The 26166-nt window shown below is 55.9% G+C and overlaps 1 protein-coding gene and 1 pseudogene across 4 annotated transcripts; one reads left to right on the top strand and one right to left on the bottom strand.

Annotated features, from left to right (window-relative positions):
• Nucleotides 1-1527: 1527 nt before the first annotated feature.
• Nucleotides 1528-11763, bottom strand: LOC116875415 (cytochrome b561). 4 transcript variants are annotated; one of them, XM_032870884.1, is made up of 7 exons: nt 11653-11760; nt 10742-10850; nt 3914-4131; nt 2859-2957; nt 2490-2593; nt 1951-2108; nt 1528-1776 (listed from the first exon to the last, which is right to left on the bottom strand). In XM_032870884.1, exons 2-7 carry the CDS (start codon nt 10747-10749, stop codon nt 1584-1586), a joined length of 780 nt encoding a protein of 259 aa, XP_032726775.1. In that variant the 5' UTR covers nt 10750-10850; nt 11653-11760; the 3' UTR covers nt 1528-1583. The 4 variants fall into 4 exon arrangements, with proteins under 4 accessions (XP_032726775.1, XP_032726774.1, XP_032726776.1 ...); XM_032870883.1 differs by lacking the exon at nt 11653-11760 and having other exon boundaries at nt 10742-10933; XM_032870885.1 differs by lacking the exon at nt 11653-11760 and having other exon boundaries at nt 3914-4128; nt 10742-10933.
• Nucleotides 11764-21591: 9828 nt separating this feature from the next.
• LOC116875475 lies at nt 21592-22604 on the top strand (annotated as a pseudogene).
• Nucleotides 22605-26166: the final 3562 nt, after the last annotated feature.

The following is a 26166-nucleotide window of genomic DNA, read 5'->3' as shown; positions in this document are numbered from 1 at the left end:
TGTCCACGTGAAAATATCTGGCTATACGGCGCGTGCCAGGCGGGGGGAGAACGGACGGGGTCCTGGTGCGGGCAGAGCGCACCGTGTCACCGGCGAACACCCCGGCCAGCCGGGCCGGCTGCAGCAGGGAAGGGGGCTCGGAGGGGACTGGGCCGCCCTGCTGGGGAAGGCTCGGGACCACAGCCACCTGCTCGCTGAAGTGGCATCGCTGGAGGCAGGGCTCAAGGCCAGAATGGAGTGTTCGCAACCGGAGCACGAGACGAGGCTGGCCCCTTTCTCGAAGGCAGCGCTGAGGTGAGAAAAAGGCAACCATCCAAGGAGCAGCGGTCAGGTTTGGAAAGCTCTTTGCATTTCTTCATTTACGTACCCGGTGTCCGTCTCAAACTGTGTCATGTTCCTCAAAGCCCAGCACAGGAGGAAAACAAGGAGAGAGCATTCACCGAGTCCAGGAAGCACAAGGTCAATGCTCTAATCATGTTCCCTCTAGGCTGAAGCCGAAGAGTGACTCGGCGGCCCAGAGCACGGCAGGCCGCTGGGAGGACGCTCCGGGTCCCCTCAGCCCCGACCGCCCGCAGAGACGGGCGCAGCGGGGAGAAGGGCGCTTTCCTCCGCACAGGAGCGGGCGGCCCTGCCTTCCCTGGGAACAGGGCAGCAGCAGCAGCAACTTTCTGCTTAAAAAAAAAAAAAAAAGAGAGAGAGAGAAGCCCCGGGCCTGAGGTCAGAGCGAGAGCAGAGCCTAAGCTGGCTGCTGAGGGCGGGGAGCCTGGCGGCAGCCAGCAGGCCCCAGCCCAGCACGCCTGCCCGCGGGCCATCTCGGCCTCCTCTCTCGGTGGCCCTCAGCCGCCAAGGACAGTTTGTCTCCAGCCGGGGCCCTGGCCCTCTCCCGGCAGAGCCGTCCTGGGGCTGAGGCCCGGAGAGGAGGAGGCTGAGAGTGCGACTGGGCCGAAGCCACATCTCCACAGCTTCCCAGGGGCCCGCCCCTCCCCTCTCCAGGGGACCCTTGCTCTGGACACCAGCATAGTTTATACATAGTATCACCTGCTCCGCTGCCAAAGTGGGGGCCATTCTCCACGCGTCATTCAGACGGACGGGACTCTGGTCTGAATTCAGCGTTACACAAAGCAAGTCTCGGCCTTGCCAGGCCTGTCACTAAGCCCCAGTTTCTCCCACAGCTTTGTGCTCTTGGCAGCCCCTGGACTCGGCCCAGCATCCACTCCTCAAGAGGAGAGCCACTCTGCGTCTTCTTGAAGGATCTGTGCTTCTGTAGCCGGGACTGACCACCCAAAACCCTGCCCGAAGCGGCTCGAGTGGAGGGGGTGACGGTGACAACAGGGCCGGGTCTGTGCGTGACTAACGGGACTCTAAAGCAGCAACAAGGAGGGAAAGCAGAGGAAGCCAAGCCCTACAGCCCACAACGGGGCGCTGCCCCCATGCGCCCGCCGCACTGGCCAGCCCTCCCCGGGAGCCACCGAGCCAGCAGAGCCGCGACAGAGCGTGGGAAAGTCGCCTACCCAACCCCCCCCCACCCCGAACTGCGGCGGCCAGCCACAGCCGGGCCCTCCGTGCGGGAGGAGGACAGGCCATCACTGGGAGCCAGGGCTGTCGCCTTCTGTCAGCGTCTTGAAGTCCATGGAGAGGGCTTGTTCCTCCGCCTGGGGTGGCCGCTTCCAGTCAGAGCGAGTCAAGATGTAGAGCACGGTGACCCCGAAGCCGACCAGCAGCAAGCCCAGCACATTGGCCAGGACACCCTCAGCCTCAAACGTGCTGTACTTGGCCCTGCGGGGTTGGGCGGAAGGGAAAAGCCCCCCAAGGGATCACCGTCCGGCCAAATGCCCTCCGCACCCAGAAACAGCAGAAAGATGGCCTGGCATCCCCACCCCAGCCCCGGGAGGAAAACCACTGCCTCGCTAACTCGCTAACTCGGGGGAAAGCAGCGGGGAGGAGGCTCACCCAAGTTTGAACAGCAGCGCCTCCTTCAGGCCCAGCAGGGCGGTGCCCACGGACAGGAGGAAGATGGCGGCGCCGAAGAAGACGTGCTGCGGGCGGTAGCGGCTCCGCAGGGAAAACGAAGCTCCGGGGAACAGGAAGAAGCTCAAGCCCACGAGCCACTGCAAGGAAAGGCAGGGGCTGCCAGAGACGGAGCTGGCCATCCGTCTGACGGAGCCCAGGACACGCCGACAGGCAAGGAAGCAGAACCCCTGCGCCCACCGGGCCGGCTCCCTTCACCCTAAGAGCTTGGGTGCCCGGGCGGAGGTCCCGGCCGCGGCACCCCCAGGCCTTGGCCACACAGTTGGGCTCTGAGGCACCCTCGCCTGGGAAATCCTGGCTTTTGCACCCATTTCAGAGTCCCCAGGCAGCCACCGGCGGTGCTAAAGCACCTCTTTCACTTTCAGACACACGGCCTGGAAGTGGGCCCTGGTGGGACACCCGTGTCGTCACCCCCCCCCCGCCCCCACCCCCGTCCCCGTCGCCGTGGGCTGAAGCCTCACCTGCACGAAGTAGAGAACCAACACGAGGAGGCCACACCAGCTGTGCAGGCTGTACAGGTCCGCGTAGCCCTTCTTCCGGTGGTAGTCGAACACCGCCACCACGCCTGGGCCGGGGAGAGGGGCCGCATGAGGACAGGGCTGCCGGGGAGGTGACCCAAGGGAAACCCGACTCGCTGGCACTTCTGGGATCTGGTCCCAGCTCGATGGCTGCCAGCACCCAGTGTCCCAGCCGGGGATGCCCGGACGGGGGCGGAGGGCCGGGGAGGGGACCGTAACAGAACTGGCGTGGAGACCAGATGGATCAAGCAGCTACTTCCCCAAGTCCAAAGCAGAGGTGGGGAGAGGGGGCGCCCGTGCCAGGGAACTCACCCACCAGGGCGATGATGAGCGCGAAGACGTGCAGCAGCCCATGCAGGACCTTGGTTGTGCGTTTGGTCTCGTTCCTGAAGACCCGGTAAACCAGCAAGGCTTATGGGGAGCGAGAAAGGGACCGTGAGGCCGGCCTGCCACCAGCACCAAGGAGACACCCCTTGGCTGGGGGAGGCGGTCAGAATGAAGGGCTTGTCAAGGTCCTCCAGCCACAGCCAAGGGGAGAGAAAACAAGGCTCCGTGGGGCCCAGCAGGGGTCCCCGGATGTGTGTCCCCTAGCACCCCCGCCACCATCACTTCCTTGTCAAGTGTGCCGTGTGCTCCAGGCTGTGTGGTCAAGGTCATCACACAGTGATGCCGAGGTGTCACCAAGCTTCTGCGTTCACCTCTTAGCTATGATCAATAGTCCAGGATGGAAGCCTGAGCAGACACTACCTTTACCAAGCAGGCTCCCTAGACGGGGAGACAGGGAGCCCCCAGGTCCGAAGCTAACTCCCCACCCCGTCACTGCGCCGAGCCAGACAGACCCAGGTGGCACAGGGAATGCCTCTGCGGAGCGGCTGCTGCTGCAGGAGTGGCTGTCACCGGGACCACCTCTAGGAAGAATGGGTCAAGCAGATCCAGACTTCTCCTTAGCAGAGGAGAAGGCCACAGAAGCAAGTGGGGGCCAAGCACAGCCTCACTCCTTCAGAAAGGAACTTCAGCTCTGCCGAGTCCAACACCCACCCCCGACACACACACACACACACATTGAAACCAACCCTCTTTCTCCCGGTATCAAACTGTCCCCACAGAAGCTGGCCTCAGCTCACAGCCCAAACCCTGGGCTTCCTGCTCTAAGCAGCACACACACCACTGGATGCTCCTGTGAAAGACCAGGACAAGTAGGAAAGGAGTTGCCACCCCCACACCTCAGGCCCCTGGATTTGGATGCCTGGTGTCCCCAGGCTCCAAGCCAGCTTCCTTCCTGTCTTTTGTGGAACCACCTCAGGACAAGAGTGTTTGTGCAAACAGCCTCTCTCAGGAGCGGCTCCGGGCGCACAGGCGGGACTCACCGTCTCCCTGCAGGAAGATCAGGCCTATGACCATGGAGAGCGGGTGCACGTTAAACTGCAGGGCGCCCTCCCAGGCGATGCCGCCCCTGTACAGACCGAGCCAAGCCCCCGTCATGGCCACCACAGTCAGGCCCAGCAGCTGGGAGAAAGCCACGTAGTAAGGCAGCGCTCTGGGCGTGGCCGCCAGGCCGGCCGGACGGTCCATGCTGCGGCAGCTGCTGGAGGAGAGACAGACAGCTCAGAGCAGCACACGCCACACCCCGGCCTCCCAAGGCCGAGCGCAACGCCCCCCTCCCCCCTCCCCCCTCCCCCAGGCCCCTGTGCTGAAGCCGGCCACCCCAAGTCTCTAGTGCGTCGGCAGAGGTGCCCCGCTTCCCCGGAGACGGGCCAGACACCGGCTGAGAGAGGCCACGAGGGTGCAAGTGAAGGTCCCCCAAATTCGGATGGGAGCAGGTGTAAAGCCCGCACCTGGCTTTACATTCGGTTTCATGAGGCCCCGGGTGTTCTCAGGGGGCTTCACAGACGAGGGACAGAGAAGTGAGGAAACCCCTCGAACGAACAGGGTTCCTCACTGTTTTCCCCCAGGTGTGTCCTAAGGACATCGGGTGCATTCCCCGCCCCGGCGTGCAAGCCTGCCGCCCGAGATGAAGAGGCGTCCTGCCCTTCCCACAGCAGGCCCCCTGCTTAGAGCAGGGATGCGCTCGGACCCCGCTTCGCCCGACACACGCGGGCAACAGGAGCAGCCAAGCAGCCTGCTCCCTGCGGCTGCCTCTTCCCCTCCCCCGCCCTGCTCAGGGCAGGCCAATCCGCACTCCGGCTCACCTGCCGCTTCCAAAACTAAAGTCACCAGAAACGAGCCCTACAGGGAACAGCACCTCGCGTGCAGGGCTCCTGGTGTTTCATACACGTCACTCCGCTCCCGGTGAGCCTGTGTGAGGCCGTAAGCAGGGAGTTACTGGACCCATGCTACAGATGAGAAAAGGGCAGTTCCAGGAGGGGGGTGGGGTGTGTGTGTGTGTGTGTGTGTGTGTGCAGCGCATTTCCCGGCTCCTCTGCCCAGTCCACCCCTCTGGTGGTCTCCTCCCCACCCCCCACCAGTTAGGACGGCCTTCAGCCGGTGGTTGGTTCTCCTGACCCAGAGCCCAGCCCTGGCCCAGACACCCAGGAGGGAGAGGCAGCCTGGGCACGAACAAAAGATGGCCTCCATCCGCCTTGACTTGCCGCTGGAGTGTCCTGTGCCCACAGAAAGGTGCTCTCCCCGTCCCCAGTCCTGGCCTCGCCTAGCACTGCTGGAAACATCCCAGAGAAAGACAGCAGAGCAGACACACGCCTAACAGGCTTATGGTCCCCTGCTCACAGCCAGCGTGTGCTCTTTCTCTACCCTGTACGGCACAAGAACTTGTGTCCAGTCGGCCTGGTGTTCTACGACTACTGGGGAGGTTACCCCCCAGTTCTCTCTGCCATATCCGACAAATGTTGTCAACTTCACCATCAAAAAAAGTCAGTGGCAGTGGGGAGTGTTACTAATACACTTCTTTCAGTAAAATACAGATTAGCAAAAAAAAAAAGGGAAAAATTACAAGTAATCAGCATTTTCGTGTGTGTCCTTATATCACTTTTTTCTAGAAATATATACATTATTTTATAGAAACAGAATCCTACTGATTTCTAACCTGTTTTAACTTCATAGTAGGTCATACTCATCTCATCATGTCAAAGAAAATCCATCTACTTTATGCCATCATTTCAATGACGTCACAAGATTACAGGATACGGCTGTTCTGTGCTTTAACCAACCTGCTGAACCTGTTGTTCAACATTTAGCTAGCTCCCAGTTTTTTACTAAATAAGCCATGCTATGTGACCATCTTTGCACATGTGTCTTATTAATTCCTCACTGGAGAACAGAGGTTTTTGACATTTTATCAAATCATCTTCCAAACACACTCCCACAGCCGGTAGCAACACCTGTTTCCAGAGGCCTGGCGGACAACAACCCTCTGCTTCTGAAACTCTTGTCTCTGTATCTGTCACCTCTACACGGGTAACTCCTAAATGTAAGACCCGTTCTGTGCTCTCCCCCAAATACAAACACCATTTCTAGCCACCCACCATTCGCCTCTCCCGACAACCCACACACACTCCAAAGGCAGCGCGTCCAAAGTCAACTCATCTCCCCCTGACAACCAAGCCCGCTCCTGACCGCGCACCTGGCAGACGTGGCCACCGAATGCTAGAGGATCTCCCCTGGGCCCCCCCCCCACATCACTTCCCCCCTGGCCACCTTCCTTGCCACCACCCCAACCAGGGCATGGGGCTTCTGCTCCAATCTCTACACCCCCCTGCCGCCCCAGCCCACACAAACAGCGCCCCTGCCTGCTGGTGAAATGCCACCTCTGTAACACCATCCGAACTCCCAACTCCGTTTCCATGTGCGCCCCGGGTTTTCTTACCAAATCCACTCAGAGGAGACTCTCGCTTCCCCTACCACCCTCTGCCTCACACTGCCGGGCCTCACTCCCTGCTCCCCGCCACTCGCACACCTGCCCCCCACCTCCTCCATTCACTCTCCCCTCCATCCTCGGCCCACAACCTGAACCCGGCATTTCATTCATCTCTGGCCGGTCCTCTGCACCGCCAACCCCGGCCGGGGGGGCTCAGTTACCCCGCGGCGGTCTGCCTCCCGGGAAGCTCGCCTGCGCCCCTCTGCTCACCTGCCCGGGGAGCTTGCGCAAGGCAGGCCACGCGTCCCGCTCTTCCTTGGATCAACTCCGGGATCTGTTGCCGTGCACTGACTCGAACGGGAAAGATCTACCAAACAGCTGCTGTCCCCGGGTCACCTGTTCTCAGTCCTCCTCCCCTTTATTAGATTCATCCCCAGAACGCCTGGGGCACAGTCAGAACCTGATTAGCTCTGACGGAGAAAGAGCACAGGGAACGCGCTCTGCGGCTGGTAGACCTACCACAGCTTCCGCAGCCCGAGCTGAATGACCGCCGACAGCAGTGGGAGCTCAGGGCTGCAAAGGAACTGTCGCTCCCGGATCTCGGAGCTACTCCGTGGCCAGGCCAGCCAGCCTCCTACTGAGACAGGCAGAAATCAAAGCGAGGGTCTCTGCAGAGCTGTGAGATTGTGACTTAGGAGAAGGAGTATATAGGATGGAGCTCCTAAAACCCTTGGAATTTCCCAACCACGCCAGAAACCTGCCTTGTTAACGAGCCCTTAGATAACCTGTGGGCGAGGGCTGGTTGCCAGGGAAACCAACCACGTGATTGACGGCTGGAACCTTCCGTTCCACCCTCTCAACCTCTAGGGAGCGGAGGGGCTGGAGATTTGAGTTCCATGGCCAATGGCCAATGATCTAATCGAGCCTGTCCAAGTAATGAAGCCTCAGTAAAATCCAAAAGGAGCTTCCCAGAGGACGGCTACCCTAGTTCCCGGGGACAGAAGCTCCTATGTTCAGGACCTTCAGGACCTTGCCCTAATGTTCCTCTTCCATCTGGCAGTTCCTGAGTCATAGCCTTTTAAAACAAATCTACTAAGTAAAATGTTTCACGGAGTTCTGTGAGCTGCTCTAGCAAATTACTTGAACCCAGGGAGAAGGCCAGGGGAACTTCTCATCCACAGCAGGTGGGTCAGAGCCACATGGGCGAACCTGGATTTGCAACTGGCATCCGAAGTGGGGAGCAGTCTTGCGGGACTGAACCCGTAACCTGTGGGCTCTGACGCAATCTCCAGGTAAACAGTGTCGGGACTGAGTTAACTTGCACGACACCCAGTCTTTGCCCGCTGAGAACTGGAGAAGTGGCTGGTAGCGCTGAAAAGGAAACGCACTTTGGAATAATCGAAACCGCCGAATGGGGGGCTTGAACAAATTCTGCACTGTAATTTCCCATCCTGATTTCCCCAGGAAGTCCGAACCCTAATGCTGTTTGGAGCAGAGCACAGAGCAGAGAGGCCTGCCTGTGTGGCTGGGAGGATGGCTCCCAACAGACTGCAAGCCCCCTTCTCTGTGCTCAGCCTTCTCTGGCTTAACCTCCGCAATACCACTAGGATAACAGGAGTGTTGTCCCACCTTAATGGGTGAGGAAACTGGAGCTCAAAGAGGATACATGACATGCCCCAAATTACCAGCCACGAATAGCTACTCAACGCAATTGTTCAGTGAGCACCTGCTGTATGCTGGCGAGACTACGAGATGATGGAGCTATACAGGTAAGACAGGATCCCTGCCTTCGGGAAGCTTGCAGACGAACTGCAGAGCAGATGCGGAATTTTTTAGTAAAGGGTGGTAAGAATTCAGGCTGCAAGCTCAACTCAGGCCTCCAAGGGCACTAGCCACTATCCATCGGCTTTAACACAGGGAGGTGACTCACCCCAGCAGCTGGTCATCGGGCAGAGGCGTGGCTTTGCCCAGCATGGAGGGTGGATCTGAAAGCAATCAACGATCTGAATGCGCGCTTGCCAAAGAAGTCACTTTGAACCAGAGCAGCAAGAAGACTCTCTGTCCCACACCAGTCCTCCTGTGTCCCTCACCTCTCAGGAAACCAGGCTCCTAAGGGAGGCCCATCACCACGTCTAGCACTGGTGTCCCCTGCGGGCTCTCCTGGGAGAGAAGAAGGCAGGATGGGAACAGGCAGTTAAGAGCGAAGGGCTGGCAGGAGGGCAAACAGCCGATCCATGAGATTTTTACATTAGCTGCTCCAAAGGCAGCTCCCCTTCCCCATCTGTGCCGGGAACTAGGCATCTGGGTGGTGAGGTGTCAAAGAGGAAACCAGCAATAAAGAATGACCTTTGGAACTACGAAAGCCCAAGCTGTCTCCTCCACTCTTCCTTTCAGTGTGAAGGTGATTTAAGTCCAAGCATGAGGGATGCAAGAAAACTCACACCAAGCAAGACCATCCTGCCTCCAGGTGGCCTCACAGTCAGTAAACTCCAAGGGTGAAAAATCCAGATTCACAAAAAAGACAAAGCAGTGAGTGGTTCTGTGCTTTACAGAACATGACCTGAACGATTCCTTCAACAACAGCTTATTCAGTTCAACATCACGGACAACCTATCTTTGGCCAAGGAGGGCCTGCTTCCAATGCTGGAAAGAGAACACACTTCACTGAGTCCGATTGGAAACTGACCCACCCACAAACACATTTTGCATGTGTAAACTTGGAAATCAGTCCCGAGTCACTCCCCTAGTAAGCAGTTGCCTTTGAATCATGTGCCTTCGGTTCCCAATCCAGACAGTGACAACACTCTCTCTCCCTTCCCAAACAGGATGCTCCCCCCACCCCCAATGACGGTGGTTTCTGGGCCTTTGTTCCCGGAGCAGAAGCAGCAGCACCGAGGGCCTGGAAGCTGCCATTCTCCACCCCAAAGCTCTCCTCCGATAGGCAGACCGGAGTCTTAGAAGCAGAGGAGGCTCTTACAGCCCCTTCCAAAGCCACTCTCTTTCCTGTCAGAGCACAGGATGGGGGTGACAGTTTTGGCAGCTTCTGGAACTTTGGGCTGAGACAGTCACACACCACCCCCACCCCACCCTGCCCCTCCCACATACACTTGCAGGCCGGATCCACTTAATGCAATCAAACAGGCACAGGAGCTACCCGCAGGGCTTGACTGTGCTCAGAATCACTCTCTCTCCCCGTGTCCACAGTTTCATTTAAAGGCCACCAGGTCTAATCTCATTATGGAGACCAGACACTGCGCCTGTCCTAGAGCCTGGAAGCAGGCAGCCTGGCCTGGCCACAGCCCTCCTTGTCCACAGCCGGGTTTTAAAATTGGGTTAGAGAAGATTATATTGGGGACAGAAGTTAGAGCTTTTCTTGATGGGTGAGTGCCGGGAGGAGGGGACAACTCAACTGCCCTAGAATATCCTAGAAAGTGATGGAATAGAAGGCAAAATGAAGGCTGAGGTGTCAGCCAGGGCCCCAAGTAGCCTGCGGGAGGAAAGCAAAGCTTGAAGTCAAACACTGAGCCTGGTTCTCTATTAGGTACAGTGGGCCTGGCTCCAGGGTTCCCAATCCTTGTAGGGTCCCACAAAAACTGTTAAGATTTCTGCTATATCAGGAGGAAAAACAAATTCAGTGTTGAAGAAAATGCTTTAATTTTTAATCCAGCCTGGGTTATATCTGCTTTATACCAACACAGTTGTAAAATAGAGGGTTTTTTTTAAATTGTTATTATTTTTGGTGGAAAAAGGGTCCCACCAAGGCAAAAGTGCCTGGGACCCATGAATGCAGCTCTGGTCAAACACACGTGATTTTAAAGCCAGCCCTACTGTTTACGTGCTCCTGGTCAAGCCAAGTCCTCTCTCTGGACCTGCTTCCTCAACAGGGAGATAGGGGACATCAAGTCCCACCTTACTACTCACTGGCCTAGCAAAAATTAAGAGGGATAACTATGTACGAGAGTCTAGCAAAGTGCCTGCCACATGGTAGGCATTCAGATAACAATCTAATAAGAATAAATCTGATCCTAATAGCAGCTTGGGAAGAGTCACACATCAGAAGTTGTTGACATAGAGGTCTGGGGCCAAAGAGAGCCAGAAGGCAGCAGACAGCACTACCCCTCTCATAAATCCATATGCCAATTCTGTCTACTCTCCGGCCGGTCCCCCACGGCACAGAAACCCCTGGATCTGGGGCCGATTCCTCCACCAGTGCCTCCTGGTGCTGCTGCCCCACCCCATATTGGGCCAAGGAAAGCGGCCAGGGCTGGGAAGCTGTGGGGCAGGCAGGGGTGGCTCCCCCTCCCAGTATGGCAGGCTTCTCCTGCATAGGGGGTGGGCGACGGTGGTGGCAGTTTGCAGCACCCCTTCTCTATGTGGGTCTCACCTTGGCATTTACAAGTTTTCTTTCTGTACCTTCTGCCTCATATCCAATGTCTCAAGAGAAATCAAGAGATCTGTGAGAAGGTGGCAAAGCTTTGGCATTTCTTCATTTGCTATGAAAACAAAGGAATCGAATCCAGAAGTCCTGAGACAGAGCTTCATTTAATGAGACTTAGCAACTCCTCAAACACTGCCAAGGAAGGGCGTATAAGAGGAGAGGGGCAACCTCAAGGAGAAAGGCGTGGGGTGGAGGGTCCAGCGGGAACCCTGGGGGAAAGAGCAGGTGGAGACGGGAGGTGGCTCTGTCTTAACCCAGGCGTCAAAGGCAGCAGCGGACCCCCACCCTCGACTCCGTTCCGTGCCCGCTGTGCCCACAGCTCTGGGCCCACCAGGGCCAACCCCATGAGCCAGGGTTTCCCAAATGAGGAACTCCTCGGCTAGGTACTTCTCAGCAAGAGGAGAGAGGCAGGCTCAGGGAGGAACCGCCACGGGCAAAGCAGTTCGGCCAGTCTCGGTTTCAGGTTTCCAAAGAACAGTCGTAGCAAATGTTGGCTGATCCACGTCTACCTTGTTTCTAGAATATGGCCAACTATCAGGCGTGAGCCCCTAGATAAACGTGAGGTCACCTGGCGCTCGGGTCTAACTTCCGCGGACTGGTACGGAGGCTGACCCAGGGCCCGAGGCCGACAGCCCAGGCCCGGCGCACGGCCTGCTCTCTCACCCCCCCCCACCCCCGCCCTGCTCCGCGGGTTCGACGGCGGGTGAGGCGAGGGCCGGGGGCGCTGGCGGGTGAGGGGCTGGAGAAAGACCCGCGGCGGCCCGGGGGGCGGGCGCGTTCCGCTGCGGGCACACCTGGGCCCCCGCCCCGACTCCGCGCGGGGGCTCGGCTCGCTCCCACCCGCCCCGGCCGCCTACCTGGCCGGGCGCAGGGCCCGAAGCTCGTCCCCGCCGCGCAGCGCCTCACCGCGCACGGGCAGGCGAGCTCCCCGCGCCGCGCCCCTGCCACTCGGCGGGTTCCGCCCGCCGCGCCCCGCGCAGAGCTACGGCGTCGCCATGACGACAGGGCGGTGGCTGCGGGTGGGGAGCGAGGTGGGAGGTGCGGCGAGGATTACTGGGGGCAGGGGGCGCCGGAAGTGCCCCTGCGCGTCCCAGCACGCGGGGCAGGGCCCGGCGCCCACTAGTGCCCCGCTTTCGGGACCGGGACCCCGCCGGATCCCGGGCCCAGACCTTAACGCCGCGCGAAGGAGATGCGGCGCGGGGCGCTGAGGGGCTACAGCCGCGGCCACCGCGACCCCGGCCTTCTGGACCCGAGCTCGGGTAACCTTCGAAATCCGGGCCTCGCGACCCGGGGCGCGTTCAAGGGCGGAAGGGGGTCTGCGACCCGGTGGGTGTGAGGGCCTCCCGCCCAGGCCTGACGCGGAGGCCGCGGGCGCTGCTCGGGGGGATGGGCTGCGGGACAGGGGCCGGGACCCAGGATGGGCACGGGGACAGGCCCGGGCGCCGTGGGAAGGGGCTGCCGGCCGGGAGAGCAGTCCCAGGCGTGGGCTCCGCGCTTCCTGATTCCCTCCACGCCCGCCCTCCGCTTCCCTCCCACCTTTTTCCGCCTTCCCCCTCGCCCCGCCCCAGTCTCAGGTGGCCACTAGGTGTCAGACATGGCCCGGGCCTGGGCCCACGCTGACGCTTCCGCAGCCCTGGGGGACACACACCCCTCCCTCCTGGCCCGGAGGGGGATGTCACTGGTGGGCAAGGCTGGACTCACCCCTTCCCCAGTACCGCCTTCCCAACGCGAGCGCGCGCGCGCGCGCGCGCACACACACACACACACACACACACACACACACACACACACACACACACGGTGGCTTTTTTCGCACCCTTTCCTTAAGGGACTTTGTCTGAGACTGACTACCCACCCTCCAGACAAACCAGCCTAAGGATAAATACCAGTTCTCACCAGCCCTCCTGAAGGCCTAGATCTTACCAGCGGCAGCCTCCTCTGTCCTAACAGCTGAGAGAAGGATGCCAAGGCGAAGGCTGGGGGCCAGCCCCTACCGCAGCCCCCTATCCAGGAAATGCTGTGGGTAGATAACAAGTCCAGCTCAGACTTCTCACAAGCTCAGAACAAAAGGTTCTTTCCTGTCAGTTGCTTGGCAAGGCTCACCAAGAGCCTGAGGGTAGGAGGGAAATGGGGTTTCCTCCCCTGGAGTTGTAAAAGAGACACCCCTCCCCCAGGGTGTCCCTCCCCCTCCCCCTACCTCCCACATTGTGGGTTTCCCATGGGCAGTGGCCAAGGGCTCCTGAAGGACCCTGGCCAAAGGGGGCTTGGGGATCTAATTCCCTCTTACAGAGAGAACATACTCTCAAGCCCATGGCAAGACACCAAGGGTGCCCACTCTCGTGGTCACATCTTCTAAGGGGGCAGACAGAGCAGGGCCCACCCCTCAGAGTAACCAAGCTTAAACCTGCCACAGCATAAATTTGTTGGAGTAGCTTTCCAGTTGGAGGGAGTTATTGGACATTTTAAATTAAGAAACAGCTTCCTTAGCGTGCCAGCAGGCAAACAGCAGGCAACAAATGCTCTGTGTGTTAAATGTGGAACTGAGCCATTTCCCATTGTTTGGCCTGTATATTTGGGCCTAGAGGAGGAGGACTGGAGTGGGCAGGGTGGCACAGGAGCGGAGCCTGCTGGGAACTCTGTGATTTGAGTGCCGAGCTTCCCTGTGTAGAGCTTTCAGCCCCTTCCGAAGCTGGGAGAGAGACGCCTGCTGAGGCAGGATGGGGCCCCTGAGTCCTTCTTCCACCTGCCCCCATGGTCCTATGGGCTTGGGCAGCAGCGTTTTCCTCTCAGAAGGGAGTGAATACCTTGCCAGCTTATAGTGGGGAGGCGAGAGCCGTGGTGCTCTGATGGAGGGGAGGTGCCTCCCTGAGGACCAGCCACACAGAGACTTAGCACTAAGGACTCAGGGCTCCACTCGTCCATTTTAAAGAGCGGGTGATCCCACTAGACAGCCACCAAGCCCCAGAACCCCCAACCCAGGATGGCAAACCCTCCCATTCTCCCCCCACTGCCTGCTGCTGAGACTTCTGCCGCGGAAGCTACAGAAGCTTCCACCCTCAGCTGGGGGGCAGAGAGGTAGATGAGAGCAGGCTAGAGGAGCAGCACCAAGGCACCTTCTTGAGGACGGAGATTGTGGCCCAGGGCATTTTCCACGCAACAACCCCCACCCCCTTACCGCACTCATAAAGCCACACTAGACTCACCAGATACACTCCTGCCTCTCCTTCCGAATGCCCTGGTCATCACTTGGCTTATTCCTTCACATGTCAACTCCTGAGAGAGGCCTTCCCTAAGTGTCCAGTCCAGTGGGGTTGAGGTTGAGTTGTAGGGAAGGATTTTGCATTAACTGTGCTCTTGACAGCACTGGGAAACCCCAGCGGGCGCTCACCCTCTTCTTTGGCCAAAAGCATTTATTTAACTAATAGGAGGAACCAAGAGAGCAGAATGTACTTCACGAGTAGGGTCTCAGATGCCCCTGAGGAACCAGGCTGTTCAGCGCTGCCCTTACTAGGGTTCCCAGACTGAGAAAGAAGGATTCCCAGTTAAATTCGAAGTTAGTATTGTTTTTGGCATCATCATGCTCCACTGATGTGTAATATACCGAAAATGTATTTGTCATTTGTTTGGTATTCATATGTCATTTGTTAGCTGGATATCTTGTATTACCTGGCAAGCCTATCTTGCTCCTGTGTGGGAAGGACAGGAGAGGAGCCTCCTAGCCATTCCAGCCCCACCCCCTCCCGGCAGAGCTCCCGCACCTCCAATAGGCTGAAACAGCCAGTTGACTCCTGTTCAGAGTCAGGTCAAGGTGCATCTCATGCACATTCCTCTTCAGCACGGGATGTAGACAGAGGCCTTTACCTTGGGATACAGAGAATGCGAAAGGCTTAGGAGACGGGGTTCCCCAGACCAAAGGCTCTGTAAGACACGCACACACAGCATTCACTCACACTTTACAGCGGCGATTTACCGAGTCCCTTCTGTGTGCCAGGTGCTGGGCGGCCCTGGGACAATATCAGTGGACACAACAGGCACAGCCCTTCTCTTTCAGGCCGCAGCTCATAGAAAGGCAACCCAGATGTGAGAGTCAGGGAAGGCTTCTGGAACCCTGACATAGACTCAGAGAACTCAGAGAGCTGCAGGACAAGCAGGGGTTCCGCTGGCAGAGGGACCATGGGGAGAGGGCAGGAGTATCCCAGCCGAAGGCACAGCTAGAGCGGCTAGAGCATTGTGCAGGAAGGTGAGCATAGCCTAACATGGTACACCCTCCGGGCTCCCGGGCCACCACCGCCAGAGTCCACAAGCTTGCCCCGAAGCCTGCGCCGGCGCGGGGAGCTGAGCCTTGCCTTGGGATGGCTGATCACTGAAAGACGCTTACTCTGGCCCGTCTGCGGAGGCAGGAGTCGCCCAGGGCGTGGGGTGGCCCCATCAGGCCCCCTCCCAGAGGAACTTGTTCCAGCTTCCTCGAAAGGAATACGAGTCTTATTCTGAAAGTACCGACCACTTTGATGAGCTGCAGATGAGACGAATCCCTCAGGGAGAAACCCCCCTCTTTCGGTTTGGGGGGCACGGGCCCCAGCAGGAGCAGCAGGAGCTGCAGCGATGGGGAAGGGGTGGCAGGGAGGTGGGGGAGGGGGGCTGGCTCCAGATGAAGACAGTCAGTCACCTGGGACCTCTGGAATTCCGGGGCATTGGGCTGAGGGCTGTCGCAGGCTGTGGGTCCCAGGCTGACGCCAAAGCTAGTCCAGTCTGGGAAGACAAGACTCACAAACACACGAATTTAGCCCTGCGGGACGGCTGGAGAAGCGATGAGAATCCGCGGAGTCAGGCCACCTTTTCCCTCTGCCTGCTCTGAGGGAACCGGCCCGGGTTAGATAAGCAGTGAGGACCAGCCTGGGGCAAGAGGGGGCGTGAGGGCCCTGGGTGCGCGAGGTGGGGGGCCATGAAAGGGGCGGGCTTTCCAGCCTCCCAGGGTGTTTCTAATGACACATATGCACAGACATGTATGTGTGCACCCACACACAGAAACCTAGTTGCGCATAACAGCCAAGTGTTACAAAGAAGATTAAGCAGGAGAAGGGCCAGAGTGTCACAGGAGGAAGGCTCTCTGAGGAGAGAGGGATGCAGGCCCTGTGGAGATGGAGGGGAGGTTAAGTCCAGCAGAGGGAAGAGGGAGGAAGGGCAAAGGCCCTGGGGCAGGAATGTGCATGGTCAGCTCCATACCATCCTGCTCTCTAACATTCCTCTCCCCGGGCAGAGGAGATGCTGTATGCAGAAGGTGGCAAGAATGCAAACAGGTCCTCGCGGAGGGCAGAGGTTGAAGATGTGAGGTATGTTGGAGGGACTTAGCAGTAGATATCCCGGGGTATCTTAAGAGGTGTCCGCAGCTCCATAGTTGTATCTGATTACGAAGCACATCCCTTGCACAGTGGGGAATCTGGATGGAGGGTCACAGTCGCTAGGGCACCGCCAAGCTCCCCTTGTCCAGCGTGGCCTGCGCAGGAAGCATTGGAGCCCAGCTCCAGGACCTCACTCCCCTGGGCCAGCTCTCCCCTCCAGGAAGAAAACTCGAAGATGTTTGTATCCCAGTGGTGTCCTCCATCCCGACCTTCTGGCTTTTCTCCTTGGGTAGATCAGTTGGTCGGTCAGTCAACAAACATTGAAGGAGTGCTAGGGGCGTTCACTGTGGAGAGCAAAGGTGTGAGGCCTGGGGTAAAGGGTGGCCAGAGCCTTGGGTGTTGTCAGCAGAATATGGGAAGGGAGAGGAGATCCTGCTGATAATGACAGAGGCCTAATCAACTCCACAAGCCAGCTATAAACTGCAGGGCTAGGACTCTTGCACTTTGTTCAAAGCCTGTGACAGCTCTGTGTTCTCATCTTGACTCTGAGAGCTACGCCAACTCGAGCTCCATACCCCCTGGTTCTTGGCCAACCTTCTCAGGACAGAAGTGCAGCAAGGGTGTGGTGACCATGCTGAGCCAAAAGTGAGGGGTGCCCAAGCCATGGCCCAGAGGGTGCCCGCAGAGGCTTAGGCATCATTCCCCAGGGGTGGCTTTATGGCATCCCTCTCCAAGTCAGACCTCAGCTAAAACCAGAAGAGCAGAAAAAAAAGGGCACTCCTATAAGACACTGTCTCTGGTGAGTGCGCTAAGGCTGGTGACTCTTCCAAGGTCATCACAAGTTAGCAGCATACCCAGCCTGAGTCTGAGTTTCACTTAACCCAACTCCCCCTCCCACCTCCATTCTTCACACTCTCCTGACCTTGGTCATCCCCTCCCACCTTGAGTGCTGCTATCAGGCCGCTCGCTGGTCCTTCTTGAGAGCAGATTAGATTTGAAGTCACCCTGACCTTAGCACAGAACCTCCCTTACCCAAGAAGCCATGCTTCTTGGATCCCTCCCAGCTGGTCACTGGGATAACTAACCAGTGTGCTACAACCAGGGAGAATCCCACCCCTGTCAGCTGGGCCCCAGTTCGGATGGATCCTTGTCTCTTGCATCGTCACACACTGTGAGCCCGTCATGCCTCTCACTCCAACACGGATCCGAGGGGCCAGTTCTGGAGCAGGGCTGAACTGGGGCCTCGTTCTCTGGCAGCTCAGGTCTCCTGGGTAGGGCTGCCTCAACGTCTCCCCCTAAAGCTCCGGGACCCACGAATGTTGCCCAAGGGCTGACTCTTAGTTTCTAGAACATAAGACTGTATCTTTAGAAGGCTAAGATACTACTTGGAGGCTTGAATAAGTCATCCATCCCAACATCCCTTTCTCCCCTGTGAAGTGATAGCCCTTTACAGCTGGAAGGGCGATGTCACGTCCTGTCATTGATGGGACTTGGAGCACATTCATCTCTCTTGTGTGTTTCTCCCTTTCCAAGGGCCACTCTGCATTCGATAAATTTAAGCACCCTCAGGGGCCACGCCTGCTTGCCCGGGCAGTTGTACACAGGCGCCTGTGGCGGCCTTGTGTCATCAAGCCAGCTCCTGAGCTCTGTGGTGGCCCAGCATTCTGCTTACCACCCCCATGGTGTCCCCAGTGCTCAGCTGTCCCCTCGCTGATCAGGCCACTGCAGAGCCAGGCCCCATGCAGGTTCCTCCACAAAGAGGTTTCTCCCCAGAAACCCTAGCGCCCTTCCTGCCAGCTGACATCAGAGGAAGTCTGCTAAGATAGGAGGGTCTCGGCTCACATTCTTTCCTCCTCCGCATCCTCCTTGTTGGTCAGCCACTCTCAAGGGTGTGTGTGTGTGTGTGTGTGTGTGTGTGTGTGACATGATCTGGCTTCTGTCTAACCACAGAAGTCCACTGCCACCTCCCCTTCAACATGGGACTTTCTGTCTGACAGCTGTTTAAAATGCCCTCTCAAGAGGTTCTGCCTAAAACAAATCACTACAGAGTAATGAAAAATGTCATTTTCTTCCCTGTGAGTCCCTCCTCTGACCCATCTTTGATGCCTTCAGGGAGTTTATCAAGAGGCCCTCAGGGAAAGGGTAAGGGGGCCAGGCAGAGTCAGGGTGCAGCCTGGGTTGACAGCAGGGCTAGAGGGCCCTCAGGGGTCCTAGGCATTCAGAGGACTTTGCCAGGGCCCTGGACATCGACTGGTGGAAGGTGGACCCCGAGGTGAATTTGCCTCCTGTGCTCTGGGTCCCACAATGGAGTCTGTGTTAGAGCCAACAGGCAGGTGCCTCTCCTCCAGCCTGGCGGGAGGCTGGCCAAACCTCCGCTCCAGGCTCCCATCCCCCACACCTTTCCGATGGCAGTGGCCCCTCCCCACTTCTCTGTGGGTCCCCTGGGTTTCTTTCTCTGCTGCCAGCCTTGGCCTGGTTTCACTCCTGTCCACCTGTCTTTCTCAGCTTCTCTCTCTGGGCTCTCTCCCTTCCCTCCCTCTGTGGCTTCCTGTGTGACCTGAGCTTCCCTGGGCCGCCAGGAAGCAGATGATAATCTCCAGCCCCTCAGAGTGTGGCCAGTTTCCCGGCCCCCTCTGGGAACCCTGTGCAAGCTACAGACAGCCACAGGAAGGCCCACGCAGCCCCAGCCCCCATCGTGCCTTGGGGACAGTTAGACACCTGAACCGCCAAGCCCCTGAACTCCCCTCGGGACCTCTCTGGGGCTGGGGAGGGGTCGCTCCAGAGCCCTCTCCAGGGTCCTCGGAGCAAGAGAGCCCACTCGCTGCAGCCAGGGAGGACTGGGCAGCCCCATGGCCCCTCACCACCGCCACAGCCATGCCTGCTGCAAGGGGTGTTGCACCGACTCGTTCCAGGCCGGATCTCAGCAAAGCTGCCATGTACTGGGACGGCCACAGGTGCACCAGGCTCTGGAAGTGTGACTATGAGCACGCCCGGTTTCTACGCCCCGGAGGCCCACGGGGAGACAGATGTGCCAGTGCCCACGGCCCTACTCACTGAACGCTACGCTGAACGCTGAGGCCTTGCTTTGGGAAAGAAAGGGGAGGGCAGGCCTGGAGGGACGACTAGGACCAGCCAACAGGAGGAGGGCACGTTCCAGGCAGACGGAGCGAGAGAGGCAGGAAAGACCCAGAGCTCAGGGTCTGCCCGACACGCCGGTGGGGCAGCTTCCGCAGACCACTGAGTCATCAGGGAAAAGATGGAGTCTGACTGGAGTCGCAAACACTTTTCACTTTGCCAAGTAAGACATTTAAAAAAAATACGTCATTTTTTTCACGCCACCATTTTATCAAAGAAGTAATATTTTAACTGCAAAAAATAAAAAAAAGGATATTTGGGATAAAAGATATTGTGACCAAGAAAGGACAACTGGCCACTTGGCTGATACATGCTGATTGATTTTTATATCTGACTATTCTTGTTTTGCTCCCTTTCTTGCTGACTCTCGAACACTTTATCAAGGCCAGAGTCGCCAGCGTTGGGCCTCCGGGAGCACTGACACAGGGACCTGAGGAGGGAGGGCCAGGACTGGGGCTGTGGAGGAGGCAGGGGCCACACCAGGGAGGACTTTGGACTTCATGCTGAGGAGCGTGGATTTTATCCCTCAGAGGACAAGGGGAGCGATTTGCCAACAGATGCTGTTTTCAGGTTTGTGCTTTAGGACACGCGTCCATTCCCAGGCTGCCGGTGAGAAAGGCCTTCAGGGAGAGACACGGAGGGGGAGAACAGAGGTGGGGCCTGTGAGAGATGAGGGTCCGTAGGTGAGGACAGTGGCAGTGGGACTGGGAGGGGGGCTGGGTGCTGCCGTGAGCAGGTGAGGTGAGAGGAGCCACACAGAACCAGGAAGAGGAAGGTGTCACGTCTAAGTTCATGCAGGGACTGCAGCAGAGATCACCTCACCAGGAGCAAAACCAGGAGATGGGGGTTTAAGATTTGAGATTAAAAATAAGAACTGGGGCGCCTGAGTGGCTCAGTGGGTTAAGCCTCCACCTTCGGCTCAGGTCATGATCTCCGCGTCCTGGGATCGAGCCCCGCATCGGGCTCTCTGTTCAGCGGAGAGCCTGCTTCCCCCTCTCTGTCAGCCTGCCTCTCTGCCTACTTGTGATCTCTCTCTGTCAAATAAATAAATAAAATCTTAAGAAAAAAAAAAAAAAAGAACTTCCTGACTCTAAGGAGGATGGCATTTGACATATCCCATGACAGTGAATGGACACGGCATTCTGGAGGAGAGAGCAGGCGGGGACGGGGACAGTGCAGTGGCTCGCAGTGGGGGTGTATATCTGACTTTGCATTTGGGCTCCCCCACTTGGGTGACCTTAGTCACCTTATTAACCTTTTTGTGCCTCAGTTTCCTCATCTGTAAAATGGGAATCAAATGGTAGCTAACTCGTAGGGTTGCTAGGAGATTGAAAAGAATGAAGATATATAAAGCTCTTAGATGCCTGGTTCAGTGGACGTCGCCTGATATTAACGTCCATCACTGTCTCTCCAGCACCCGCAGCATAGGACAGACCATTAACGTTGGTGAAATGGACAAGGAGGTATGATCGGGGCAAATGCCAGGCCGGCTTTATGGAAGGACAAGGGTCTAGGACAGGACTTCAAATGTTCCTCAGTCCTCTGCAGGCAGCCCTCACGTGCCTCTCCATATTCACTGAGCAGGGATTTAGATGGAAAATATGGTGGGCTTGGGGAGGAAGAGGGATACAACCCGGAGGTTCTCTGAGATGGATGTTCTCTGGGGTCCAGCAGCATCTCAACAGGCAGAAGGCAGGCAGAGAAAAGGCACAAAGGATCCCGGGGAGGCCAAGTGGACCAGAGGCCCCATAGCAGCTGTGGGGCGGGGGGGGGGTGAGAAGGGCTGGCTTCTTAGTCACCCACCTCCTCACTCCAAAGGACCAGCACCCTCCAACACCAAGTCTTCATCTCCTTTCCCTCCCACCACTCAAACCTGCTTCTAGAATCTTCCTCTCCTAGGAACATGTCTTTCAAAGCATGGTCACCCCCCTCAACTCCTCCACCCTTCCCCTCCAACCAGCCAGCTCCTCCCTCCTTTCCGTCCCACCTCCCTTGGCACAACCCTCAATCTACCACTTCCCTGAGACTCTGGGGGACCCTAGCCCACTGTCTTCTCCCAGCACCTCCAGGCCCTCTCAGTTTGCTAATCACATCTTCCCTGATGGCCCTAAAATGTAAGTGTGGCCAGGGCACTGCCCAAGCCAAAGCCTTCCTTAGGACGAAGTCTGACTGCCCACCTCGGCTTTGGCAGCCTCAGCCTGCTTTTCCAGCCTCTACTCACATCCTAGTGCTGGGCAGTATAAATTTCTCTTTCCTCTGTTCAAAATGTGTCTTTCAACAGCTGGCCCGATCGGATCAACTCCTACCCCTTCTGTCACCCCAAGCACACCCCAAGCAGGGGCTCTAAGGGCCTTCACAACTTCGGGAATTGCTTGTTAAACATCCGGGTAGTTAATGTCGGTGAGACAGTCTCTGGCATAAGCACAGTGGTCTCGGGAGAGATGTTTAGAGGAACCAGTGAGAGAAAGGAAAGCAGGGAAACAAGTTTAATGAAGACTTGGCAAAATTAGGCAATAGGAGACAGGACAGCTATGAGTCAAAGATTACTCAGAGGTGTCAAGGCTAGTGTAGGCATCACTCGTAAGAGTTCCCAACCGTTTTTCTCCTCCCAAACATTCCCTGGTTAAGGAATCCCATGTTTTGAAATACTGAATCAATTTCACAAGCTGTACTTATTCAAAGGAAAAAGTATCCCATTTTAATAGCCAAACACCTGTCTCCTGTCAGTCATCAGACACTTAGGCAGGCTAAGCCCACTGACTAGAAGTGATTTAGCCTCGGGGGGGCTGGAAGTGCTTCTAAGAAGAGGTGTGCCTTTCGGCCAGAATCCCCTCTTCCAACAAGGTGCCAAAATGTCCGGCCCAAAGGGAAAGAAGAGAGGCAGCACTGTGCGTTCTAGGCCTGCCTTTTAGAAAACGCAGAGTCGCTCCTTTGGCCACATACATGCGAATCTTCAAGAAAGGTGAAATTGTCGACATCAAGGGAATGGGCACTGTTCAAAAAGGACTGCCCCACAAATGTTACCATGGCAAAATTGGAAGAGCCCTCCGTGTTACCCAGCATGCTGTTGGCATCGTTGTAAACAAACAAGTTAAGGGCAAGTTTCTTGCCAAGAGAATTAACGTACGTCCTGAGCATCTTAAGCGCTCCAAGAGCCAAGATAGTTCCTGAAACGTGGGAAGGAAAATGATGAGAACAAGAAAGAAGCTGAAGGGAAAGTTACCTGGGCTCCACAGAAGCACCAACCTGCTCTGCCCAGAGACCCACACGTGGGGAGAACGGCTGGGCAGAAGCCTGAGCCGCTGGAACCTGTTGCCTAAGAATTCATGGTTTAATAAGTGTAAAAATAGGTTAGTGAGTAAACAAATAAATACATGAAAGATCTCTGGACTGGTTTTTCTAAAGGAGCTTGTGCCAAAGCTGAGATTTAACTTGGGGTTCCGGTCCGAGGGGCAGGGAAAGACTCGGGTGGGAAAAAAAATTCCAGAGTAAACACATGAGTATACAGTGAGGCTGGGGGCAGGAAGGTACAGATTCAAAGGGGCTGTCCGTGCTCTGATCTGGAACTTATTCGATCAGTAGGGGCTTTGACCATGATCTCCAGGGGGCAAGAGCTATAGGGAGTGAAGAGTAGCCAGCCCAAAAGATAAAAGCCAACAACTTTAAAAGTAAGACCTTCTGTGATTGAGACACCCCTAGGAAATGCAAACAAGTCACGAGCTGGGAATTCTGTCTGCAGCACACTGAAATGACAAAGGACTATTAGCCAGAATATCTGAAGAACTGTGTGAGTCAAGAAGAAGGAAATCATGGGCAAGGGAAACAAACAGGAGCAGCACAGAAGAGGAAGCACAAACGCCCCCTAGACACTGAGAAAGTAATCCAGCCGCAGCAGCAGCAAGGGACAGGAAACGTGTCCTACGCACAGAATTGGTACAAACTTAAAAATTGGACAAGAATAAGTGTTGGTGAAAATGGGGTACGGCACAGGAGCTCTCACCCACGGCTGGTGGGAGTGCAGATCAGTAGGAGTATTTTGTTTTGTTTTGTCTTTTATTTTTATTTTAAGCAGGCTCCACGCCCAACGTGGGAACCCACGACCCTGAGATCAAGAGTCGTACATTCTGCCGACTGAGCTAGCCAGGTGCCCACAATATACATATTTTAGAAAGCAGTTTGACATTGGGACGCCCTTGAACTTTTGCATGTCTTTGAACATCTGCATACCCTTGACTCAGCAATTTTACTCCCAGTATATTCCCCAGAGCAATATTTCTCAATGAAGACCAGTTTTGATTTTATTTTACTTTTCAATATGCTGGGGAAGCAGTCCTTTTGTAAATTACAATAAAAATGAGTTTCTGAAAAATGAAGTGAAAAAAAAAAAAAAGACATGCAATCTACAAGCCCTGATATTTTATTATTCAATTCAACATCCCTACCGGTTATGTTTACCGAGGAGACATGTCCGAGCGTGTTACAGGCACACTGTTTTGCAATAGCAGAAAAACAAGAGGTAACTCACGTGTCCAGTGACAGAATTAGAAACTGGAGGAATAAATCGTGGTATCATCACGCTGGGTGATGGGCTGTCACACAGTTGTGAAAATAAATGAACTACAACTTTATGCAACAGCACCAATTAAGTCTCAGAAACATCACTGTGAGAGGAAAAGCAAGCCTCAAGCTGACGGACATCTGGCTTGTTTGCACTTTTCGGCTGCTTTGAGTAACAGTGCTTTGCACACAAGTCTTCGCACGGCCATGTATCTTCATTTCTCTTAGGTACATTCCTAGGTGACCCTGTTTTCATAAAATTCTTAAACAAGCAAAGCGAAATAGTGTTATGTTTAGAAATACAAAGAACTGACACTATTCTTTAAAAGTGAAGAGAGGGGCCTGGGTGGCTCAGTAGTTAAGGCCTCTGCCTTCAGCTCTGGTCATGATCCCAGGGTCCTGGGATCGAGCTCCGAATCGGGCTCCCTGCTCCACAGGGAGTCTGCTTCTCTCTCTCTCTCTGCCTGCCTCTCTGCCTACTTGTGATCTCTCTCTGTCAAATAAATAAATAAAATCTTTAAAAAAATAAATAAATAGGGGCGCCTGGGTGGCTCAGTGGGTTAAGCCTCTGCCTTTGGCTCAGGTCATGATCCCAGGGTCCTGGGATTGAGCCCCACATTGGGCTCTCTGCTGGGCAGGGAGCCTGCTTCCTCCTCTCTCTCTGCCTGCCTCTCTGCCTACTTGTGATCTCTGTCTGTCAAATAAATAAATTCTTAAAAAATAAATAAATAAATAAATAAATAAAGTGAAGAGAGTTGGGGCGCCTGGATGGCGCGTAGTCAGTTGAGTGACGGACTCTTGGTTTCCACTCAGGCCATGATCTCGGGGTCGGGGATCGGGTCCTGGCGTGGAGCTCTGTGCTCACTGCAGAGTCGGCCTGGGACTCCCTCTCCCTCTGCCCCTTTGGCTGGTGCGCTCACTCGCTCTCTCTCTCTCTCTCTCTCAAATCTTTAAAAGTGAAGAGAGTAATAAACACAACATTTAGGGGAGTCAGTCGGGGGTGTATGGGGGAGCAGAAGACGGGAAAGGGAAAGCCGGGTGCCAGCTAGATGAGAATAATGAGGCAGAGGGAGTTTATGGTGTTCCTTTTATTATGCTTCATAACATACATTAACTATCATGCCTACATACGTATTTATATTATTTATACTGTATATATATATTACATAAAAAGACATTTTTTAAAAACAGAAGGCTGCCTCCAATACCCTAATTCCATTGGGTTCTCACGCCACGATAACCAGGTCCCCCTTCCAGCGGACAAGATTACCCACGCTCTGGCCACCTGTGTGCACTCAGCTGTTCACGGCTCCCTGGGCGCTGGCTACACAGGCCGTATCGATGGCTGTTTCTTAGAGGTGGGGCGCAGTCCCTGCAGGCCCACAAGAGCCCCTCCCTGGATGTCCAAGCTGCTGGTTGGCTCCCTTCAGGGTCTTTCTTCCCCCTGAAGTCTTGGGTGGGACAGCATGTCTGCCTGTCTGCTTCTCTGTACCCCAACCCCGGCCTCATCATTTGCTTTGCAACATAGCGTTGTCATTCCCCTGCCACTGACACATGGGCAGCTGGGCTCTGCCTCGCTCTCTGCTGCGACCCCAGCATGCAGAGGTGCCTGGCTGTAACAGGGTCTCAGTAAATACTTACAGAGTGAAATAAAGCATGCAAGCTTGTGAACAGATGGAGACTGTTGGAGTTATCCAACTGAGCTGCTCTGTGTCCACTAAAGGCACAAAATGGTGTGCTCTAAGTAACCTGGCAACAGGTGCACATTGGGGAAATGTAAGATTCCAGTTGGAAGTGCTCATCTGACCCTCATGAGCACCTTCAAGGACCCCTGCGGGTCTAGGGTTCCATTTGGAGGCAGCTGGGGTAGATGAGCCTTAAAGTACTCTGCAAAGCTAGGATTCCATGTGTCCATGGTGGGATGGCCTCTGGGGGAAAGGGTCATACAGTCATCATGATCATAATTCAGGCTCTACACAGATAATTCTGGAAAACAGTGGAGCACGAGCCTAGAGCCCAGGGAGGTCCGGGCTGGAGGTGTGGAGTTAGAAGCTGTCTTCAATCCCACAATCTACCCTCAAAATCTTAACTCTAGGGCTGCACTGCCCAACCCAAAACCATTTGCCCCATGTGGCTATTGAACATCTGAAAAGTGGCCAGTGTAACTGGATTTTAATTTTCTTTGATTAATTTTAATTTAAAAACAGAAGCAGTACACCATGTTTTTCCATTGAACAAAACTCCATTGCTGCGGTAAGATTACATTTCACTGTAACTTGACCGTTCAGCATCCAAATTGTGATGTGTAAAATGTACACCAGATTTTTAAGACTTAGCGCA

Source organism: Lontra canadensis, unplaced genomic scaffold (genome assembly GCF_010015895.1).
Source record: "Lontra canadensis isolate GAN:19392208 unplaced genomic scaffold, GSC_riverotter_1.0 scaffold41, whole genome shotgun sequence".
Taxonomy (NCBI): Eukaryota; Metazoa; Chordata; class Mammalia; order Carnivora; family Mustelidae; genus Lontra; species Lontra canadensis.
This window is presented reverse-complemented; position numbering and strand designations above follow the sequence as displayed.

Bases quoted from the DNA above. Each gene is read 5' to 3' on its own strand.
- LOC116875415 (XM_032870884.1), bottom strand. The intron at 2,958-3,913 runs GTGAGTCCCGCC...GCTCCCCATAAG, and splicing joins GATCTTCCTGCAGGGAGACG to CCTTGCTGGTTTACCGGGTC. The intron at 2,594-2,858 runs GTGAGTTCCCTG...TCCCCGGCCCAG, and splicing joins GCTCATCATCGCCCTGGTGG to GCGTGGTGGCGGTGTTCGAC.